Source organism: Humulus lupulus, chromosome 7 (genome assembly GCF_963169125.1).
Source record: "Humulus lupulus chromosome 7, drHumLupu1.1, whole genome shotgun sequence".
Classification (NCBI taxonomy): domain Eukaryota; kingdom Viridiplantae; phylum Streptophyta; class Magnoliopsida; order Rosales; family Cannabaceae; genus Humulus; species Humulus lupulus.
The window spans coordinates 208275412-208296067 of NC_084799.1; the positions used below are offsets into that span (position 1 = coordinate 208275412).

Below are 20656 nucleotides of genomic sequence, written 5' to 3' on the forward strand. Positions count from 1 at the left end.
TTTAAAGAAAAATATTAATGACCAAAATAAAAATTATTGAAGGAATTTAATTATTCATAAGGTGAAAAGATAACACATATCAATTTAATTATGTTTTATTACTACATGCGGCATAATATTATGGAGCAAAATGACCCAATAATCATGTCCTACTAAGAAGATGTTCTCATTTTTAATATTATAGCAAAATGATCCAAAGTCTCATTAGTTACTAGTTATTTACATATATTAAATTACCATTTTATTCAAATTTAATTTATTTAAGATATATAAATGATATGTATATAATAATTTTTTAAAAATATATCTAATATTGTAAATGATTTCTTTTTTCTTTCTAAATTCGAAAAATATTAAACAATATTTTTATGTTAAATTTAATATATTACATCTCATGAAACAAATATACCACTCTTTAAAAAAACAAATATACCACTATATAAAATTATATCCTATCAATTTTATTTTTTTCAAAAGAAAAAACATAGACTTAAAGATTAATTAAAGTTTGTACACCACAACACACAAATATATTATATATTAAAGTTGGTAATTCTATATTTTTATATATTAAATTTTAAAATTCCATAATTTAAAAAAAAAATCCATTTTTTCTGTCTTTTTTCTGGGTGAATTATATGTGTTATAACTAAATAATGATTAATCTCCAATTCAATATATAGATTCTCAACCCGAAAAATGTTGACCAAAGATAGTATATCTTCAGTATAATTTTGACAAAAAAGTATCGAACGTCTTCCCAACAACAACAACAAGTGGGGAATCATATGATTATGTATGTTAATTTTTTGCATGGTGAAATCTGATAAATATTGGATCTTTTGTTAAAATGACTTATATTTTAAAATTATTTTTCACTATAGCATAATTTTAATAATTTTTTGCAAAATCGTATCTCATAATTTAGACAGTTAGTAAAAAATTTAGATAAGTAGTCAAATTTTAGACAAATGCCATTTTACAAAAAATTATCAAAAGTAGGATAAAGTACAAAATCACAAAAAAAAAAGTTAATTTTTACTAATTTCTCATAAATATTGTTCCATAAAGATAAGAGTCTCTAGGCAAAATGACATATTTTTTAAAATTATTTTGCACTCTAACTTAGTTTTAATAATTATTTGCAAAATGATCTCTCATAATTTAGAGATCTGGTCGAAAAATTTAAACAGCCGGTCAAAAATTTTAGATAGCTGAATGAATTTTAGACGGATACTATTTTGTAAAAAAATATCAAAAGTAAGGAAGAGTGAAAAAAAAAAACCAATTTTCACTCATTTCTAGAATTGCACACAAAATAATAAATATGTGTAAATATTTAGAAATTGAACAATAAATTTGTGTTCATAATATCATGTGTTTAGATTTATGACCAAATTTGGCCAAAATTTGATAAAGTTGTAATCTTTTCTTCTCCATATTGAGGGGTCACACTCACATACAGATCACAGACTCTCTCTCTCTCTCTCTCTCTCTCTTTCTCTCTCTACACACGGTGTCGGGTGTCCGGTGTCGGCAGCTCTTCTCCAAGGCACGGTTCTCTTCTCCGGCCTCATAGTCGAGAAAAGAAAAGGTTTGACTGTTCATTTCCATGTATTTCGATTTGAGATTTATATAATGAGAGAGAATTCTAAGTTGGTTGGTATATAGAACCATGCTAAGCAGAAAGAGAGAAACTGAGATCTGAACATGACGAACCATACTAAATTTTTGATGCTAAATTTACATTTGGTCTGGTCAAGTCATCACCTTTGGTGCTAAATTTACATTATCATTGATAGATTTCATCTCAATTTAAACAATGACGAACCAAATCACACAAGTTTAATCTCAATGTGATTGATTTGATTTTTACATACAACTAATCCTCACTGAGCTTCTTAAGTTAACCATGCTTTCTTTGTTGTTAGTTTGATCAACAAACCCATCTCACTACATGCCAACCACAACCTTCTATAAAATCTTTCTTCTAATTTTTGATTTCTTGTTACCCTTTTTGGTCGGTCAATCTGGTATCACACAGTGAGTCCTCATTGCTTTCAAATGAGTTTATTGATACTTATTTTGGTATTATTTGGCTGTTCTTGTTATAGCTGCTTGGTCTAATTGAGGAGGAAGATGAAGGTGATAGACAAGATCCAGGAGGCTCTTGGGGCGGAGCACAACAATGAGAAAGTGTTGTTCTCCTTCGAGTTCTTCCCACCCAAGACGGAGGAAGGAGTGGAAAACCTCTTTGAGAGGATGGAGAGAATGGTGGCTCACAGCCCCTCCTTCTGTGACATTACCTGGGGCGCTGGAGGCTCCACCGCCGATCTCACCCTTGACATTGCCAACCGAATGCAGAACACCGTCTGCGTTGAGAGCATGATGCATCTCACTTGCACCAACATGCCCCTCGACAAGATCGACCATGCCCTCGAAACCATCAAGTCCAACGGCCTCCAGAATGTTCTCGCTCTCCGCGGCGACCCTCCTCATGGCCAGGACAAGTTCGTCCAAATCCAAGGCGGCTTTGCTTGTGCTCTCGATCTCGTATGTCATGTCCCCATTTCTCAGTCATCTATGATATCTATGTAATTCACTCATTCATTCATTATCTCATCCCTTCAGGTCCAGCATATCCGGGCTAAGTATGGTGACTACTTTGGCGTTGCTGTTGCTGGTTATCCAGAGGCTCATCCGGATGTAATTGGCCCTGATGGCCTCGCTTCACCGGAAGCATACCAGAACGATCTTGCTTATCTGAAGAGAAAGATCGATGCCGGAGCTGATTTAATAGTCACTCAACTATTCTACGACACTGACATTTTCCTCAAATTCGTCAATGACTGTCGCCAAATTGGAATTACTTGCCCCATTGTTCCCGGAATTATGCCCATCAACAACTACAAAGGCTTCATACGCATGACTGGGTTTTGCAAGACAAGGGTATGCTATTATTGCTATTTGAGTTGAAATCTTAAGTGCTAACTAAGCCAATGCCTGTGATGTTTTGGATTTATGTATTCATTCATTACAGATACCGTCTGAGGTCACTGCTGCCCTCGAGCCTATCAAGGACAATGATGAAGCTGTGAGAGCTTATGGAATTCACCTTGGAACCGAAATGTGCAAGAAGATTTTAGCCAGTGGCATAAAAACATTGCACCTTTACACTCTTAACATGGAGAAATCAGCATTGGCCATACTCACGGTTATTTCTCAGTCCTTATGGTTTTTGGACATTGGCCATACTAATGGTGAAATTATTATGTTCAGATTACTAATAATATCCTAGTATCATATCCTGGCAGAATCTTGGCTTGATTGAAGAGCTCAAAATATCCAGGCCCCTTCCTTGGAGACGCCCTGCTAATGTTTTCCGAGTCAAAGAAGATGTCCGCCCCATATTCTGGTGTGCAGTTTATCAAATTTCCCATTTTGGCTTAGTGCTCAGTTTTCAGATATTGAAACTTTTCTCTTTCTCTCCAATAATTTTAGGGCGAACCGCCAGAAGAGCTATATATCAAGGACTGCTGGCTGGGACCAGTACCCTCAAGGACGATGGGGGGATTCTCGCAATCCTTCGTATGGGGCCTTAACTGATTATCAGGTATGACACTGAAACTCTTAATAGCCCTGTTGACTGTCCAAACTTGCTGCATGTGTTGCTTGTTGGTTTTGGTCGTGTCATTTGATTTGTTAGTAGTGTTCATAAAACCGTCCGACCCGCACCACACCGCACTGCAATTTGCGGTTTAGAACCCTTCGCGGTGCGGTTGCGGTTTGTATTTTTGCCAAACCGCGCATTGCTGTTTTAAATTTTATAAATGCGGTTCAAATCACACCGCACCGCGTCATTATATATATTAACTTTTTTATATTATTTTTTTTCAATTTTACTATATTTAAAGTTAATGCATAGATATTTATATAGTATAATATAATATACACAATATCTAAAAAGAAATATAATGTTTCATAGGATGCTTACACATATTCTACTTCACTCTAAAGATATTCTTCCGTAATTAAAATAATATTTACTTTTATATTACATTTTTTATTTTTTATTAGTTTGTTATATTTTTATTGTTTTGCTTAAAGTTTATTAGCTTGTTGTATATTTAATTATTTTGTTAAACACTCTGTTTATGAGATTTATTATGAATCTTTCTTAATTATAATATAAACCGCACCGCACCATACCGCATTTTTGCGGTGCGGATTATGCGGTTTGAGGTCTATGCGGTGCGGTCTAAAAAATTAGAGAAAAACCGCACCAACCGCACCACGAACACCCCTAATTAGTAGTATGTTTCCCTGAATTCGTTCGTATATAAATTATATGCAGCAATTACTACAAAATTAGTTATTTTACACAAGGCCTAGTATACAACTGATCATGCATTTTATCTAGATTGAGCAATGAGACTGTTTTCAGAATTCATATTATTCGGTGGCTTTACTTCACCCTATGAACCAAGTATCTGGCTATTGTGAATGTGATATTATTATAAATCTGATAAAGAGTGGTTATCTGCTTGTCTAGATGGTTTCTTTAGTTTTTTGTATCGTAGTTTCTATTATGAATCTTTCTTAATTATAATATATACTCACGGTATTTATATTCTTTTCCCCAACAGTTTATGCGACCACGTTCACGTGACAAAAAACTTGCGGAAGAATGGAGCATCCCTTTGAAGAGTGTCGAGGATATCCACGAGGTGTGTTTGTTTCTCATTATCGGAATGAATTGCTGCCATTTTTATCTTTGTTGCGGGTTCATTTTTAATAAATGGTAACATATTGTGTGTTGTTTACTTATCAGCAATTTAAGAAATTATGCCTTGGAAAGGTGAAGAGCAGTCCTTGGTCCGAATTAGACGGACTTCAGCCCGAGACAAAGATCATAAATGAACAGCTAGTGAAAGTTAATGGGAAGGGTTTCCTGACTGTGAATAGCCAGCCAGCAGTAAATGGGGAAAAATCTGATTCTCCAATAGTTGGTGAGCAATTAATAGGGCTTCTGGGCAAAATTGTCTATTTTTTAAAGTCATTTTGCACTATAGTCTAGTTTTAATAATTCTTTGCAAAATGACCTCTCATAATTTAGATAACTAGTCGAAAATTTAGACATGTGGTCGAAAAATTTAGACAGCTGGTCGAAAATTTTAGACCGATGGTTGAAAAATTTAGATAATATGTATGTATTATATAGTGATCTAGTAGTACTTACTTCCATGGCTAACATGAGTTGGTTTGTAGGATGGGGAGGGCCAGGAGGATATGTTTATCAGAAGGCATATCTAGAGTTTTTTTGCACTAAGGATTTGTTGGACGCCCTTGTCGAAAAATGCAGCACGGGTTTCCCATCTCTAACCTACATGGCTGTGAACAAACAAGGGCACTGGTTGTCGAATGTTGATCAAACATCTGTGAATGCTGTGACATGGGGAGTGTTCCCAGGAAAGGAAATCATCCAGCCAACCGTTGTGGATCCTGCCAGCTTTTCGGTATGGAAGGATGAGGCATTTGAAATCTGGTCAAGAGGATGGGCTCGCTTGTACCTCGACGAGGCCGACCCTTCTAGAAAACTACTCGAAGAGGTTGGTTCTTTCTTCCTTGTTCTGTTTTGTTTAGGGCTGTGCAGAAATTTTTACAACCCGAATAATCCGCCCAAACCAACCCGAAAAAACCGCCAAAAAACGCAACCCAAATAAACATACCAAAATTTAAACCGCCCAATGTTGAAAATAATTATCAACCTGCCAATATAACCCGACCCGTCCAATTAAGAACTTATTATTAATTTATTATTTTTAATACATTTAAATAAATATATTAAATTTATATATATATATACTTAATTCAATTTATATTTGTAATTGGATTTTGGTTTATAATTGGACTTTGGACTATATTAATTTTCTTTTTTTCATTTTAATAATATATGTTTGGTACTCTATTTAATATTTGCAATTATTAATATATTTCCAATTAATATATAAGAAAAATTTTCAAATAAATATATAAATTAATTAAGTTTTGTTTTATTTTTTTACTATAAATTTAAAATATTGTTTTAAGCTTAAAAAAATAAACTTACTTCAGTTTGGGCAGGTTGATTCGACCAGCCCTGCCCAAACTATTAGACGGGTTAAATTTATTTTTTTCTTAATTGGGCAAGTTATGGGTTCACTTTTGCTAATCCGATTATGACATTGGATGGGTAAAAATGTCTTGTAACCCGACCAACCCGCCCAATGATCAACCTTAGTTTTGTTCTTTTTATTTGAAATCTGGTCAAGAGGATGAACTCTTGTGTGTGTGTATTTTTCTTTTGCAGGTGGAGAATAGCTATTTCTTGGTCAGCTTGGTTGATAATGATTACATCCATGGTGATATTTTTGCTGTTTTTAACCAGTTCTGAGATCTTCTATTATTAGCTATTGGAAATGATGCTTTGTTCTTCATTTTGGTTTGAAATTCTATTGTCCTTTGGAAATGTGTAATAATAAGTTTTGTACTATGGGGGATTTTGGTTAGTTTTATTCATTATTGTCAATGCAATTTTTATTTATATGATTCCATACAAAGTCATTTTCATTGTATTTCTTATTTTTTTGAAGCTAGAAATAAGAATGATGAATAGTATTCTTTGTATAAATCTTATCCATTATAATTCATTATGAAACATATTTTGACTTATTATGTGTGACATAAATTATCATTACATAAAAAATTCATATACAACATATAAAATAAAAGAGAATTTCTCTTAGATGGCTTCACTTCAAGCCTTATTGGTGGGACTTTTTAATATTCTTGATCCGTGAACAGTTTTCGGCGCGATTTTTTTTTATGACCATGTATATTGTAGTTATTTAGACTATCCTGCAAATTTTCAAAAAATTATGAATAGTTTACAGTACCGAAAATTAGGTTCAAACATGTTATTTTCCACGCGCATAAAAATAATTAGTCACGTGTGCAACATGTTTGAACTTAGTTTTCGGTACTGTATATTATTCGAATTTTTTTGAAAATTGCGTCGATACTCTAAATAACTACAATATACACAGTCATAAAAAAAATCGCACCGAAAATTGTTTAAAGGTCGAGAACACTGAGCGCCTCACCGGTAGGGCTTAAAGTGAAGTTCGAATTGGCCTAAAATAAAAATAGAGATTCTTGATAAAATGTGTATCATTGTGTGTAAAAAATGTATACAATTTGAGCGTGCCAATCTTTACAATTTGCGCTCTTTCTAAGTGGTCGACTAGTAATATTGCTCTCTGGATTGTATAATATTATATTAGATTGTATTATGTAACATATTTTTATCCGGTACTATATTAGATAATGACTCGTATTTACATAATATAATATTATACAATAACATAAATATTAGAATTTAGGATATAATTTGGGAGGGAAAATGAGATGAAAATTAGAAAATTGAAATTTTGTCCTCCAAAAAAGGAGTAATTATGTTAGTGCCCCATTTTTCTCAACATATTTTCTTCTTAATCCAATAATCCATTTGGGTAAAGTTGGTATCTTCTTCACTAGTCAAGAGAAATGAGAGCATTTCAATACGGTAACAGTTGTGGAGTGACCCAAACTCTGAAATTACGATTCTGCCCCTCTCTCTCTCCATCTCCATCTCCATTTCTTCTTCTTCTTCCTCATCCTCACACCCAATTCCCATCTCTCCATTCCAAATCCCAGAGACCCACCACCACCACCACCACCACCACTCCCCTATTCTCATCTGGTTCTCTAATCAGAGCAGCAGCTTCCATGGCGGCTTCCACAGAAACAGACACCAAACCCTTCTCCGTTCTCTTTGTGTGTTTGGGCAACATTTGTCGAAGCCCAGCTGCCGAAGGGGTCTTCACCGATTTGGTCAAGAAAAGGGGTTTGGATTCCAAGTTCAAGATTGACTCAGCCGGAACCATTAATTATCACGAGGGTAACCCAGCAGACCCAAGAATGAGGGCATCCGCTAAAAGTCGTGGGATTGTGATAACTTCATTGTCAAGGCCAATCCGCTCCTCCGATTTTGTAGACTTTGATTTGATTCTCGCCATGGATAACCAGAATAGAGGTAGCAAAAGTAATGGATCATAGCTTTGATTTGATTGTCGTTTTGACTAAAAACAAAAACTTTGTGATTTGCATTTGTAGATGATATTATTGAAGCTTATAATAGGTGGAAATTTAGAGACACTTTGCCTGAGGATGCTCATAAGAAGGTTAGTTCTTCTTCTTCTCTTGCTCAACTCAAATTTTTTTTTTGATTACTTATGTGGTTCTGTTTGTATGTTGTAATGATGGAAATGTTTAATAGCAAACTAACATTTTTTTTCAAAAGAATTTGTTGTGATTTGCAACACCAAGATTCACTTTCAACCTGAAAAACCAGTCAAGAAAGAAAACTAACACAATCCCAGTAGTTTATCACAGCAAAGTAGAGAACTTTAATCAAACAATAAGAACACTTAAACATATGGTATAATACCATTAGTTTATCACAGCAAAGTAGAGAGAACTTTAATCAAACAGTAAGAAAACTTAAACATAGAGAAGAACACCAGCTTTATACTTCCAGTTTGAGCACTATCTTGAGCTCCTCCACTATGAATCAAAAGCAGTAATACACTTGTATCTGTACAGTTGAGAATCAACACTCAGATCAGATCTCTCTCAAGAGTCACTCAGTACAATCTCTCTAATGTACTCTCAAAGTGTATATATAGCCAGCCAAAAAGAACATGACTTATCCAGCTATATAACAGACTTATCAAAGTAATTGATGACATGGGAGGTTGGAGAATTAATACCACAGAATTTATTTGCAAAAATTACTCAAAATTTGTAAAAATGAGGTGTTTTAGCAAATTTAATACTTTTATATGGTCAGTTTAGCAAATTCCTGGTTTGTTTGTGATGCAGGTTAAGCTAATGTGTTCTTATTGTAAGCGACATGACGAAACTGAAGTGCCAGATCCTTATTATGGTGGACAACAAGGCTTTGAGAAGGTAATTAACTTCACCATTGTTTTTGCTTACTATCATGACATGATTGAAATCAAACAAGATTATTGTATTCCAATACTGTTGTTATTGTTTGTTTATGTATGTATGCATGTGATGAGTTAAGTTTTGGGATTAGACACTTTATTTTCATGGGAAATTTCTCTTTTTTCTTCTTCTTCATTTTTACAGTGTGGTCTGCTCTGTGTTTACTATCAATTTTTTGTGGCAGGTTTTGGATTTACTCGAAGATGCTTGTGAATCATTGCTTGATAGCATATTGGCAGAGAACAAAAACATCTAGGAAGAAAGAAAATGAGGTAAAATGGCAATTGGTCACCAAGTCTGGCTTTGGTTCCTTCACTGTGATCATATTGTATGTTCCTATTCTTGCTAATAATGATTTATAAACATGCATTATTATGTTGATGTAAAATATTTGACTATCTGAGGCAATGTGAAGAGGATTATATTTCTCTCAAGTAGAAAATTAAAATGACCTAATAAATTCTTTTTCACTAAATGCTAATGTTAATGTTAGTAATACTTATTGTTATAACCAAATTGACAATCTTTTATATCAATGGAAAAAAACAATCATGAGAAGACTGTTGAATAGAACTAAACATGTCATTTTCTATGTAAGAGGAGAAAAAATTGCCATCGAAGAATGAAGTATATATTTTGTTAGAGGAGCAATATTCCAATAAACAATTCTCTTAATTGGATTTCATATTTATACTACAACAGGACCATTTTTTTTTCATTAACCAACTAGTTTTTAAAGAAAATTATTGGCTCTTAAGTTTACAATGAAATCATAATCCGAAGTAATAAAATACATGTCGTCCTTGGTTTTCACTCGGTACTTTAGTGACCAAATGTGTTTGGATGCAACTTTAGTGGCTTCAAAATTGTTGAGATCAAATGCCTCTATCCCCTCTAGTAGTAGTGGCTTCAAAATTGTTGAGGCATCTCTCCTCCACTGAATCTCAAAACACATGCAGTTTCATACAATAAAGCTTTGTTTTTTCAATGCTCGTCGCTTCCTCGGATTAGTGCTGATCATGTAAGAGAAGGCATTCACGAGCTCTGAATCTTCTTCATTCTCAAGGATCATTGCTGCAGTTGGATTGGCTATAAGGAGCTTCGCCACAAGATATCCAGCAATCGACCAAGTTTGAAATAGACGCGCCTGCTTTCCAACAAATCGGGCTTGTTTGGTGTCATAATATTCGGGCCACTTGTCACCGGCGATGCGTTTTTCAGCTACCTTGACGGCTTTTATGGCAATTTCAGGTCTATTCATCTTTATGCATGCCACAGTAAGCTGAGACAGTTCAAATAGTAGCATTAGTTTGATGATGACTAAGAAGAGAAGATAATAAATAGAAAGCTTGGTCAGTTTTAAGTTCAACTCACAACACATGATTAGTTTAGTAATGATGAGCACAAGTAGGATGATACATTATTCATGACTGATGAATTCGTTATCCATGGAATATGGGTGATATGATTACAAACATTTCTTGTTTGAAGAACTAGAAAAAAGTTAAAGCATGAATCTTTATATATTGGGTTTATACTTTTTTGGACCCTGTGTTTTTTTCTATTACCTGTTTGGACCTTGTGTTTTGACAAATTACTTTTTGGACCCTATATTTTGTAAAATGGTTAAAATAGAACCCTAAACTCAATTTTGATGAAGAAAAAATTGAATATAACAACACAGTTTTTAAGCAGAATGATTTTATTTTATTTTGAATTGTTAGTTTGGTAAATTATTTGTAATTTTAGTTGAGAAAACATTGACCAAAATCGGGTTTAAGGTTCTATTTTAAACATTTTACAAAATATATGGTCTAAAAAGTAATTTGTCAAAATACAAAGTCCAAACAGATAATGAAAAAAAAAACAGGTACAAAAAGGTATAAACCCTTATATATTTCTCTTAGTTAGAAACTGTATTAAATGACTCATCTCTCTCAAGTCATCAAAAGTGGTAGATGTTTGACTTTTACCTGCCATAGCAATGTAGGCCAAGAGCCTCCATTGTGGTAAGACCAAGGACTGCATATGCAACAAAAAACCAAGTTAAAAAGAAAGGTGGGAGGTACTAGAAATCAAAGCATCACAAGGGTTGGGTGTAGAGACACAGTACGTGTTCTTCGGATCGCTTCCTGTTATGATTCGCCATTCCTGTCCTTCAAGAGCAGGATAACATATTTTGAGAGGCATCTCTGCAACTAGTTCAGACCATTTCGATTCAATGAGATCCAATATGGCATGTGACTGATCTAGTGTTGCAATACTGCTTACAATGGACCATAAGTTTCCAAGAGAAAAGAAACGAAAGTCCATGTGAGCTGGCTGCAGGTTTCCAATCAAATAGCCTCCTTTACTTGGCATAAACTCCACCAGCCATGAAGGAATCTGATCAGGATAGATATTGAACTTATTGACAGCCTCGTATGAGTACTCCTCTGTATTGTATCGGTAAATTTCATTGAGTTTGCTCAAATCAATCCAATAGTATTCTCTGATATGGAAGGACAGAGCAACTAGACGGTTGTTGAGTGCCTCTAACAGGTCAGCTGATGCATCCTCTGGAGTAAGCATCTCACGAGCACCAAGTAGAGCTGAATAAAACAGTGCCTGCAAACATGCACAGATACCACTCACTGTATTAAGGGATACCGTTTGTTCGATAGAGAAAATATCCCACATGAAAAGTGTGTGGGTATATTCAACAATTTATAAGAGTATGGGTTACTCCACTCATCACCAATTGGTTTTGAGATGGAACCCCATGCTTCTTACTTTGGACTCTATTATACTTCTAGACCACTTTTCACATTCTCATGGTATCAAGAGCCAAAGAAAACTCTAACAAGTATATATTCCAAAAAAGAGAGCCAAAAGAGTCATTTGTGATTTGGAGATAGTGAGCCAAAAAGAGCCAATGAGCCACTTATGATCGAGCCATTTAAGATTGGTGAGTAAAAATCGCCACCATTTTGAAAGGGATGTTAGAGGAAATATCTCACATGTAAAGTGTGTGAGTATATTCAACAATTTATAAGAGTATGGGTTACTCCATTCATCACTAATTAGTTTTGAGATGGAACCTCGTGCTTCTTACCATGTACTTTATTCTACTTCTAGACCACTTTCCACATTCTCACACTGTTTAATAGTACAAAATTGCATAGATGCATTTTAAGACAGTTTAGTCACCTGAATCTCCAACGGGTGGCCGTGAATTCCCATACGACGGTCTATCATGCAAGATCCATCCGTGACCAACAAAGTTGGAAACATATCGAAACCATCAGCAAGACACAGCTTCAAAATCATTTTTATCCCTGTCTGCACATCAACTCTCTCTTGCAGTGAGAGATCTCCGGAGCTTTTTCCATATGCTCGCAGCAATATAATCCACCACAATCCTGACAAAGATAAATTAAAATAGTGAAAATGATTATTGATAGACCATTGTCTATAGCACAGGTATCAAAAGAAATTACTCACCAGAATCAACTGGCGCAACACGACCGATTGCAGCTTCACCAAAGTCAGGATCTAACACATCTTCAGTTGCATAATCATCACCTTCCAGAGGAACAGTGCGGACTTTGAAACTGGCAGGCATGAGGCCTTGACCAGGACTGTGGCAATCCATAGTTTTCTCCCAGCTCTGTGAAGCACAGAATGGCGGGATATGGATTAAGAAAGGTTGAAGGCAAATAGGAAGATAGCTTTCAGACAATGCTTCTCTATCAAAGGAAACAAAAGCCTCTTTAGTCTCACTCATCTCTCTCTTTCTAATGTATTTGTCTCTTACTGTGTGTAAATCCAATCTCTGAATGTTGGGCTTTGATAATCTGTCATGTATACTAACTCCAACACTCACTCAGTGACAATCCTATACTGACAAAATCAAGTTCATGGAACTTATATAATGTCGTACTAGTTTGCTCGGCCAATAAATAACACAATATATATATATATATATATATATATACACACAGAGAGAAAGAGGAGAATTCTCTTACAAGTGTTTGTACTACCGGTAGGATTCTCAGTATTCTCGATCCGTGAACAGTTTTTGACGTGATTTTTTTTATGACGGTATATATTGTAGCTATTTAGAGCATCCTGCAAATTTTCAAAAAATTCTGAATAGTTTACAGTACCGAAAACTAAATACAGACATGTTATTGCATGCGTGACTAATTTTTTTTATGCGCGTGGAAAATAACATATTTGAACCTAGTTTTCGGTACTGTAAATTATTCGGAATTTTTTGAAAATTTGCAAGATGTTCTAAATAGCTACAATATACATGGTCATAAAAAAAAATCATTCCGAAAACTGTTCAGGTCGAGAAATACTGAGAGCTCCACTGGTAGAGCTTAAAGTGAAGTCCATTGTTCGTCCAACACCACAAGGTGTCATCTTATGATTGGTTAGCGATATCCCATAATATTTATTAAATTCTAATAAGTGGGGTTCGATATTAAATTACACGGTATGTCACATTCTTGTGGTGTTGGGCATCAGTGGTGCCCCTTAGCAATTCTCTACGGGAGTGTTGTTATTTGGCACCTTAAGATGTCCAACACCACATGAGTTAGCACCCCATGGTTGCCTAGTGATACCCCATAATATTTATTAAACTCTAATAAGTGGGGTTCGATATTGAATTGTACCAATAACGATAGCGATATACCACATCTCTGTGTGTTGGTGCCCCTTAACAAATCTCTATGGATATATATAGGTCAATCCCAGTTACAAAATAATATATCTCAAGAACCTTAAATCCAACGAACCAGCTAACAATACAATCCTAAATAATGATGAACAGTAGAAACACCACTAACACTGATAAAAATAAGCAAGAGATCAACAACGTTACCTGCAACTGAAGGGTGTGAAGTATGAAGTTCTTTACAATATCATATTCTCCCTTCAAAAGAAAAGCTATTGCAGAAGGTACGAAATCACGGATAAAGACCTGATCATAGTTAAGAACACCAGTGCTGTTAGGATCATTAGCAGCAATTGTCCCAATAGGATTGTTACAATAATAAACAATGGAATCCCGAATTAAATTCCAAGCTTCATCCTCAATCATACTTTCCCTAACATTCTCTAATCTGTCTCCACCAATCGATCCCCTTTTTTCATGTTTGGCTTCTGGTTTTTTCTCCTTGAACTCATCAACAAGTGGTGAATGGTGTGTGGCCTTTTTAGGAACTGATGATATTGGCCTACCATTGCTGTTGGTACTCTCGAGCCCTTGATGATGATGATGAGAAACCAATCCTCTTGATCTTGTGCTTTTTTTCAGAGCAGATTCAACCGAAAAAGCTCCACTAAAGCCAGGAAAAGCCACAGATAGACGTTGCAGAACAGTTTCCGAAGTAGCCATTGTCAACATTCAATCAATTGAATTCCTTATCCAAATTAGTTACCTAAATACGAAAAGAAGTTAGAACACATCAAAATTTTGCCACGATCCATTTTCAACAAAGGAAATTCACGTTCAAAAACTCGACTCACTCACCCTGGCACTGGCAATTCAATTCCAATTCCAATTCCCATACACATACACATACACAAATTGTCGTAAAATATCACCAAATACGTTGATTTAGTGGCAGAGAGAGAGAGAGAGAGAGAGAGAGAGAGAGAGAGAGAGAAATTGAAAGAAAGAAAAAGAAAAAGCGAAAGAGGGAGTGAGTGGTACCTGAGGTGAGATTCATTTTCCATGGAAAGATAAAGATGGAGATAGTGAAGAATGATCCTATCCATATCCACATTCGTATACGGAATCCAATAAGAGAATTTTAAATGGCAGTATCCTATTGATTGATTGATTGATTTCATATTTTGTTTGTAATGTTTTTTTTAAAGAAGTTTCTGACCTTTTCCTTTTATTTTCTCGCCTTCCAAACGGCTTTGCTATTTGTAGCCGTTGACTTGGTCGCGCGCCATCTACTCAACCATTACACCGTAACGACGTCGTTTCACATTTTATTAATTAATTAATTAATAAACAATAATCACATAAATAAATAAATAAATAGTAAGTAGGCTTTGCATTAGATTTCTTTTATATTTTGTATGATTAAAATATGTGATGTAAACAATTATAATTTTTTTTTATGTTTGATAAATTTTATAATAAAAGATTGTATTAATTTAAAAAAAAAAATTGTAAATCAAATTTTCCTGCAAAGAATCCAATAATTTTTTCTTTATTAATATTATTTTTCTTTCTAACAAATTTTCTTAATTTGTAAGAAAACTCAAAACTGTGAATGAAGTTGTATGAAAGTGGTTTTGGTACTTTAATGAAACACCATTAAACTTGAAAAAATCAAAGTAAAGACTTGTATTAAATTTCTTTTGAAAACAAAACAATAAGTAAGAGTAGTTTTGCAAATTCATAAATTAGCATCGAATTAATACTTGAATAAATCACCAATCGAAATGCTTTGAACTTCCTTTAAATGCTTATAACTGAACTCCCTTCAGTTTCTTCTCGAACAAGCTCCCCTTATCCACTCCATTTGCAATCTCTCTGATCTTCTCTTTCAGCTCTCGATTTCCTCATCTTGAAAGAATATTGCAAAAACAAGAAACCAAAGAGATCTGAACAAAAAGTTGGTTGACCTCATCAACTTAATACTATATTTATAGCATTGGTCAAGAAAGGAAAATCACTTCATGCAGTGCACGTGACTTGACAAACAACTTAATAGAAATATGTTAGTAAAAATAGAAATAAGATAACGTAAATCATTGCATGTAGACAAAACAACCATCATAATTTGACCAACCTTTCAAACAGACTAAACTGACACTAAAAATCTCCAATGATAAATTATGATCAATGAACCAGACCGAGAGAGATAAGATAATACAAAAGGATATAATGTTCATATGATAACTTTTTACAACTAAAGATAACTGTAATGTTGAGGATTTTGTGGAGCAGCCAACTGGGTTCAAAGATCTTTATTTTCCAGATTATGTTTACAAGCTGAAAAAAGCTTCGTATGGATTGAAGCAGGCACCCTACGCTTGGTATCTAGGCTCACGTCATTTTTGCTCAGTCATGGATTTATTAGGGGTAATTCTGATCAAATACTCTTTATCAAACACTTGGCGACAAATATATTTGTTGCTCAAATCTATGTAGATGACATTATTTTTGGATCCACTTGTCTTGATGAAATAGATAATTTTGTTGAATTAATGACATCTGAATTTGAGATAGGGTCTTTCGTTATTTTCTAGATTTGCAAATTAAACAAATGGAAAATCACATTTTCATTTCACAATCTAAATTGATTCATTATGGGTAATTCTGATCAAACACTTGGCCACAAATATATTTGTTGTTCAAATATGTGTAGATGACATTATGTTGTCTTGATGAAATAGACAATTTTGTTAAATTAATAGAATATGAATTTGAGATGGGGATGTTAGTTATTTTCTAGGTTTGCAAATTAAACAAATAGAAAAATGACATTATGAATTTGAGATCGGACCTTAATTATTTTCTAAGTTTGCAAATTAAACAAATGGAAAATGACATTATCATTTCACAGTCCAAATATTCACTGAACATGCTTAGGAATTTGTGCTATGACACCAATAGGCACTACAACTAATTTTACCAAACATGCATCACAAAAACTTTTTAGATGATAGAAAAAGTTCTAAGACAATAACTTTTTCTTGGTAATAATCTTGTCATGCATATTGAAGCAGAAACTGAATATTTGGCAATAATCTGGTATCCTGGCATAGAAATTATAATTCTAATATATAGCTGGTAGTTCTCCCCAAATAATTTATTAATTTTTTCTATATTAATATAATTATAATATATTAATCTTTTTTTTTTTTTGGTGAATAAGAATCATTATATTGCTCAAAATCAATCATGTACACTATTGGATCTGTGTTGGAGTTTACCCCTATATGACTACCAACCCCTATATCTAACTTATATTCATGAATCTAACTGTACAACTTTTGAATCCAATCATTATCTCTATCTTTTTTCCCCTTATACAGTCAAACAGTAAGTCTCATTTTCATCTCTGTTTTGATACCCTCTAAAGTATGATTAACCTGCCAAATCTTGCATGACCACAAAGCATCATTCCGAACTCTCCATAAATGGTAGACTAAGGCAGTGACAGCTGCAATGCAGAACTTCTTCCTGAGTTTACTGAAATATTTCACCTTGGAGAACCATTGCAGTAACTTGTAAAAGTCCTCTGTTTGTGCTCGACAGCCTAACCAATCCTTCATCTTCTTTAGACATTGATTGCTGTAGGTACATTGAAAGAAAAGATGAGAAATGTCTTCATTGTGATCCCCACACAGCAAGCATAACTTGTCCATCTCATGCCAAAATTGACTAAGATACACTCTGGTTCTCAATCTCTGTTGCATAGCAAGCCAAAGTATGTATCTATGCTTCGGAATGGTGCACCTCTCCCAGACATATTTACTCCATTGAACCTTTGCTTGTTGATCATATAATATTGAGTGTCCAGTTTGAACGCTATATCTCAGCGCAACAAACAATGCCCTGTCCAGTTTTGCTCTGAACAACTCCTTAATTTCTATGATTTTCCTCCAATACCAGCTGCAATTTTGATGCACTGGGTAAGTCCACCAATCCATATTTTTCAGATAGATACTATGAATCCACCGTACCCATAGATTATCCTTCTTAGCTGCTATTGCCCATACATACTTTCCCAAGGCAGCAAAATTCCATTCCAATATTCTCCTGAAGCCTAATCCGCCTGCTGATTTTGGTGTGCATACAGTAGACCAGGAAACAGCTCCTGGAGTATGAGAATCAACCACTCCCTTCCAAAGAAAGGCCCTGCAAATGGCTTCAACATCCTTCAATAACTTTTTTGGCAAAACCATAATTTGAGGCCAATAAGAGTGTATGGACAGCAAGACTGAGTTGATCAAAATAGCTCTAGCACTATAAGATAGGTTCCTAGATCTCCACTGTTGAATTCTAGCCACCATCTTTTCTAGTATAATCCCACATTCAGCATTTGTGATGCGCTTAGAGCAGATAGGAATGCCCAGGTATTTGAAAGGTAAATAAGCTTGACTGAAACCCGAAACCTGCACCACTTTATCAATCTCTAAGTCAGACTTACCACTGCAATAAATGGCAGATTTAGCTTCACTTGGAAAGAGTCCCGAAGTCTTAGAGAAAAGTTTAAGTCCCCTAAGCAGCCATAATATAGATACAAAATCTCCATGGCTGAATAATAAAATATCATCAGCAAAGCAAAGGTGGTTCAGTTTCAAACTTGCACATCTATCATGGAATTTATAACCTGGAGAAGAACTGACTTTAAGCATAATTCTAGATAGATACTCCATGCCAAGCACAAATAATAGGGGAGATAATGGATCACCTTGCCTTAACCCTCTTTTGGCCTCAAAAAAACCATTTAGTGAGCCATTAATCATCAGTGAAAACCTGGGAGTTCGGACACATACCATGATAAGTTGTATAAATTTTTGAGGAAAGTGAAATTCAGTGAGCATTTCTTCAATAAAATCCCATTCTATAGTATCATATGCTTTCCTCAAGTCCAATTTAATCATGCAACTTGGCTTACAACTTCTCCTCCCATAAAATCGAACTAAGTCTTGACATATCATGATGTTATGAGCTATATATCTTCCATGCACAAATCCCCCTTGATTCTCTGCAATTATTTCTGGTAACACTTGCCGAATTCTTGAGCATATCATCTTAGAAGCAACTTTATAAAGGACATTGCAACAAGAGATGGGTCTAAAGTCACTCACTGTATCAGGGCATATGTTTTTAGGAATGAGTGTAATAGCTGTGTTATTAATCTCCTTCAGAAGTTTACCCGAATTCAAGAAGGACAATACTGCTGTAGTAACCTCCTGACCCACCAAGGACCAATTATCTTGATAAAAGTAACTGCTAAAACCATCTGGTCCTGGTGCTTTCAGTCCTGGAATGCCAAACATAACATTCTTGACCTCCTGAGTTGAGTAACCTCTTGTGACTTCCTGAATCTGACTTTCATTCAAAACTGGTCCAAGCTTCATAATTGACCGAGATACTGGTATCCTGTGTACCATTTGTGTCCCCAACAAACTTTGGTAAAAGTCCAAGAAGGCTCTTTTAATATCAATAGGAGAGTCTACCCAAACCCCTGTCTCTGTCTTGATAGACAAGATCCTATTCTGAATTCTCCTAGCCTTGAGAGAAGCATGAAAGACATGTGTATTTTCATCCCCATTAGCCATCCAAACCACTTTAGCTTTCTGAGCTAAGAAGCTCATATAAGCTTTATGGCAAAATAGAAAATATTCTCTAGCTCGCTGTTCTTGAATAATCAATTGAGCATTAACGGGTTCTGCTGCAATTGTTCCTGAGCATCCTTCAAAGCTAACTCTGCCTTCAACTCTGTTTGTTGGATGTCTGAGAATCCTTCTCTATTGATACTCATAAGCACTTGCTTCAATCTTTTTTATTTAGAGACTACCTGAAACATTGGTGATCCCACAACTGAAGAACTCCAGTTATTGCTTATTTTTTCCTCAAAACCAGGCGCCTCTTTCCACATTCGAAAGTACCTAAAAGGCTTCTTCTCCCCTTGAATCTCAGAAGAAAAATGAATCAGAATCGGACTATGATCAAATACTCCTTCGGGTAAAAACACAGCCTCTGAGTTAGGAAATAGGTCAATCCATTGTGAATTCACTACAGCTCTATCAATCTTTGAATACACTCTCTCCTCAGCTCTTTGTTTATTATTCCAAGTATAATAGCACCCTGAGAATTTCAAATCTTCTAATTGGCAGAATTGCAAACACTGTAGAAAGCTATTTGACAACTTAGTGGTAGTCCTTTTGCCAATTCTATCTTGCAATGAAAGAATTTCATTAAAATCACCTGTCACCATCCAAGGTTCATTGATACAACCAGCCAAGTCTTGCAAATCCTTCCATAATTGCTCCCTGAAAGACTCAATATTATATCCATATACAAAGGTGACCAGAAATCTACCTATCTTATTTGGAATTTGCACAACACAGTGAATGAGTTGTGCAGTACATAACTTGATATCCAAAGAAAAGACTCTTGGATTCCAAGCAATTATTATCCTCCCTCTATCAGCCCAAGAATTATTATTCGTGAAACACCATCCAGAAAACAGACTTGTATATAAAGAACCCATATTCTTATTTTTCACTTTTGTTTCGAGCAGACTAACCAAGCCAACCTTCTTTGAAATAAGCAACTGCCTAATCTCCCTATGCTTTTGGTGGCTGTTAATCCCCCGTATGTTCCATGTAGGTATTCTATCCATTTTGTGTAGAGGGTCCTCCCCCCTCTCTTCTTGTGTTGCTCCTTGGTGACCCTTCAATCTCAGAATCCCCATCCAACAGACCAAATTTATTGTTCACAATCGTTTGATTAATTGTAGATACCGGTATCTTGACTCCTTTGGTAACTGTCTGAAAGCCATCTTCATCTACTGCAATTCCATTTTCCTTTGGA

General features: G+C 34.9%; 3 protein-coding genes across 4 annotated transcripts; 2 read left to right on the forward strand and 1 right to left on the reverse strand.

Moving 5' to 3' along the window:
- Positions 1-1403: 1403 nt before the first annotated feature.
- On the forward strand, positions 1404-6588 carry LOC133789327 (methylenetetrahydrofolate reductase (NADH) 2-like). The gene is made up of 10 exons (XM_062227177.1): positions 1404-1594; positions 2115-2553; positions 2632-2949; positions 3041-3214; positions 3315-3415; positions 3502-3613; positions 4647-4727; positions 4832-5009; positions 5269-5609; positions 6350-6588. Exons 2-10 carry the CDS (start codon positions 2140-2142, stop codon positions 6431-6433), a joined length of 1803 nt encoding a protein of 600 aa, XP_062083161.1. The 5' UTR covers positions 1404-1594; positions 2115-2139; the 3' UTR covers positions 6434-6588.
- A 918-nt stretch (positions 6589-7506) lies between these two features.
- LOC133789329 (uncharacterized) lies at positions 7507-9524 on the forward strand. Its single transcript, XM_062227180.1, has 4 exons — positions 7507-8113; positions 8194-8261; positions 8962-9048; positions 9275-9524. Exons 1-4 carry the CDS (start codon positions 7585-7587, stop codon positions 9344-9346), a joined length of 756 nt encoding a protein of 251 aa, XP_062083164.1. The 5' UTR covers positions 7507-7584; the 3' UTR covers positions 9347-9524.
- A 175-nt stretch (positions 9525-9699) lies between these two features.
- On the reverse strand, positions 9700-14952 carry LOC133789328 (alkaline/neutral invertase E, chloroplastic-like). 2 transcript variants are annotated; one of them, XM_062227178.1, is made up of 7 exons: positions 14798-14952; positions 13964-14522; positions 12574-12739; positions 12280-12491; positions 11204-11697; positions 11064-11112; positions 9700-10372 (listed from the first exon to the last, which is right to left on the reverse strand). In XM_062227178.1, exons 2-7 carry the CDS (start codon positions 14486-14488, stop codon positions 10052-10054), a joined length of 1767 nt encoding a protein of 588 aa, XP_062083162.1. In that variant the 5' UTR covers positions 14489-14522; positions 14798-14952; the 3' UTR covers positions 9700-10051. The 2 variants fall into 2 exon arrangements, with proteins under 2 accessions (XP_062083162.1, XP_062083163.1); XM_062227179.1 differs by lacking the exon at positions 14798-14952 and adding an exon at positions 14615-14756.
- Positions 14953-20656: the final 5704 nt, after the last annotated feature.

Excerpts from the sequence above, each read along its gene's own strand:
- LOC133789329 (XM_062227180.1), top strand. The coding sequence starts at position 7,585 with ATGAGAGCATTTCAATACGGTAACAGTTGTGGAGTGACCCAAACTCTG. Across the intron at positions 8,114-8,193 it reads CATGGATAACCAGAATAGAG|ATGATATTATTGAAGCTTAT; the intron begins GTAGCAAAAGTA and ends TTGCATTTGTAG. Across the intron at positions 8,262-8,961 it reads CTGAGGATGCTCATAAGAAG|GTTAAGCTAATGTGTTCTTA; the intron begins GTTAGTTCTTCT and ends TTTGTGATGCAG.
- LOC133789327 (XM_062227177.1), top strand. The coding sequence starts at position 2,140 with ATGAAGGTGATAGACAAGATCCAGGAGGCTCTTGGGGCGGAGCACAAC. Across the intron at positions 3,215-3,314 it reads CAGCATTGGCCATACTCACG|AATCTTGGCTTGATTGAAGA; the intron begins GTTATTTCTCAG and ends ATATCCTGGCAG. Across the intron at positions 4,728-4,831 it reads GTGTCGAGGATATCCACGAG|CAATTTAAGAAATTATGCCT; the intron begins GTGTGTTTGTTT and ends TTTACTTATCAG.
- LOC133789328 (XM_062227178.1), bottom strand. The coding sequence starts at position 14,488 with ATGTTGACAATGGCTACTTCGGAAACTGTTCTGCAACGTCTATCTGTG. Across the intron at positions 12,492-12,573 it reads TGTTGCGCCAGTTGATTCTG|GATTGTGGTGGATTATATTG; the intron begins GTGAGTAATTTC and ends TATCTTTGTCAG. Across the intron at positions 11,113-11,203 it reads GGAAGCGATCCGAAGAACAC|TCCTTGGTCTTACCACAATG; the intron begins GTACTGTGTCTC and ends TTGCATATGCAG.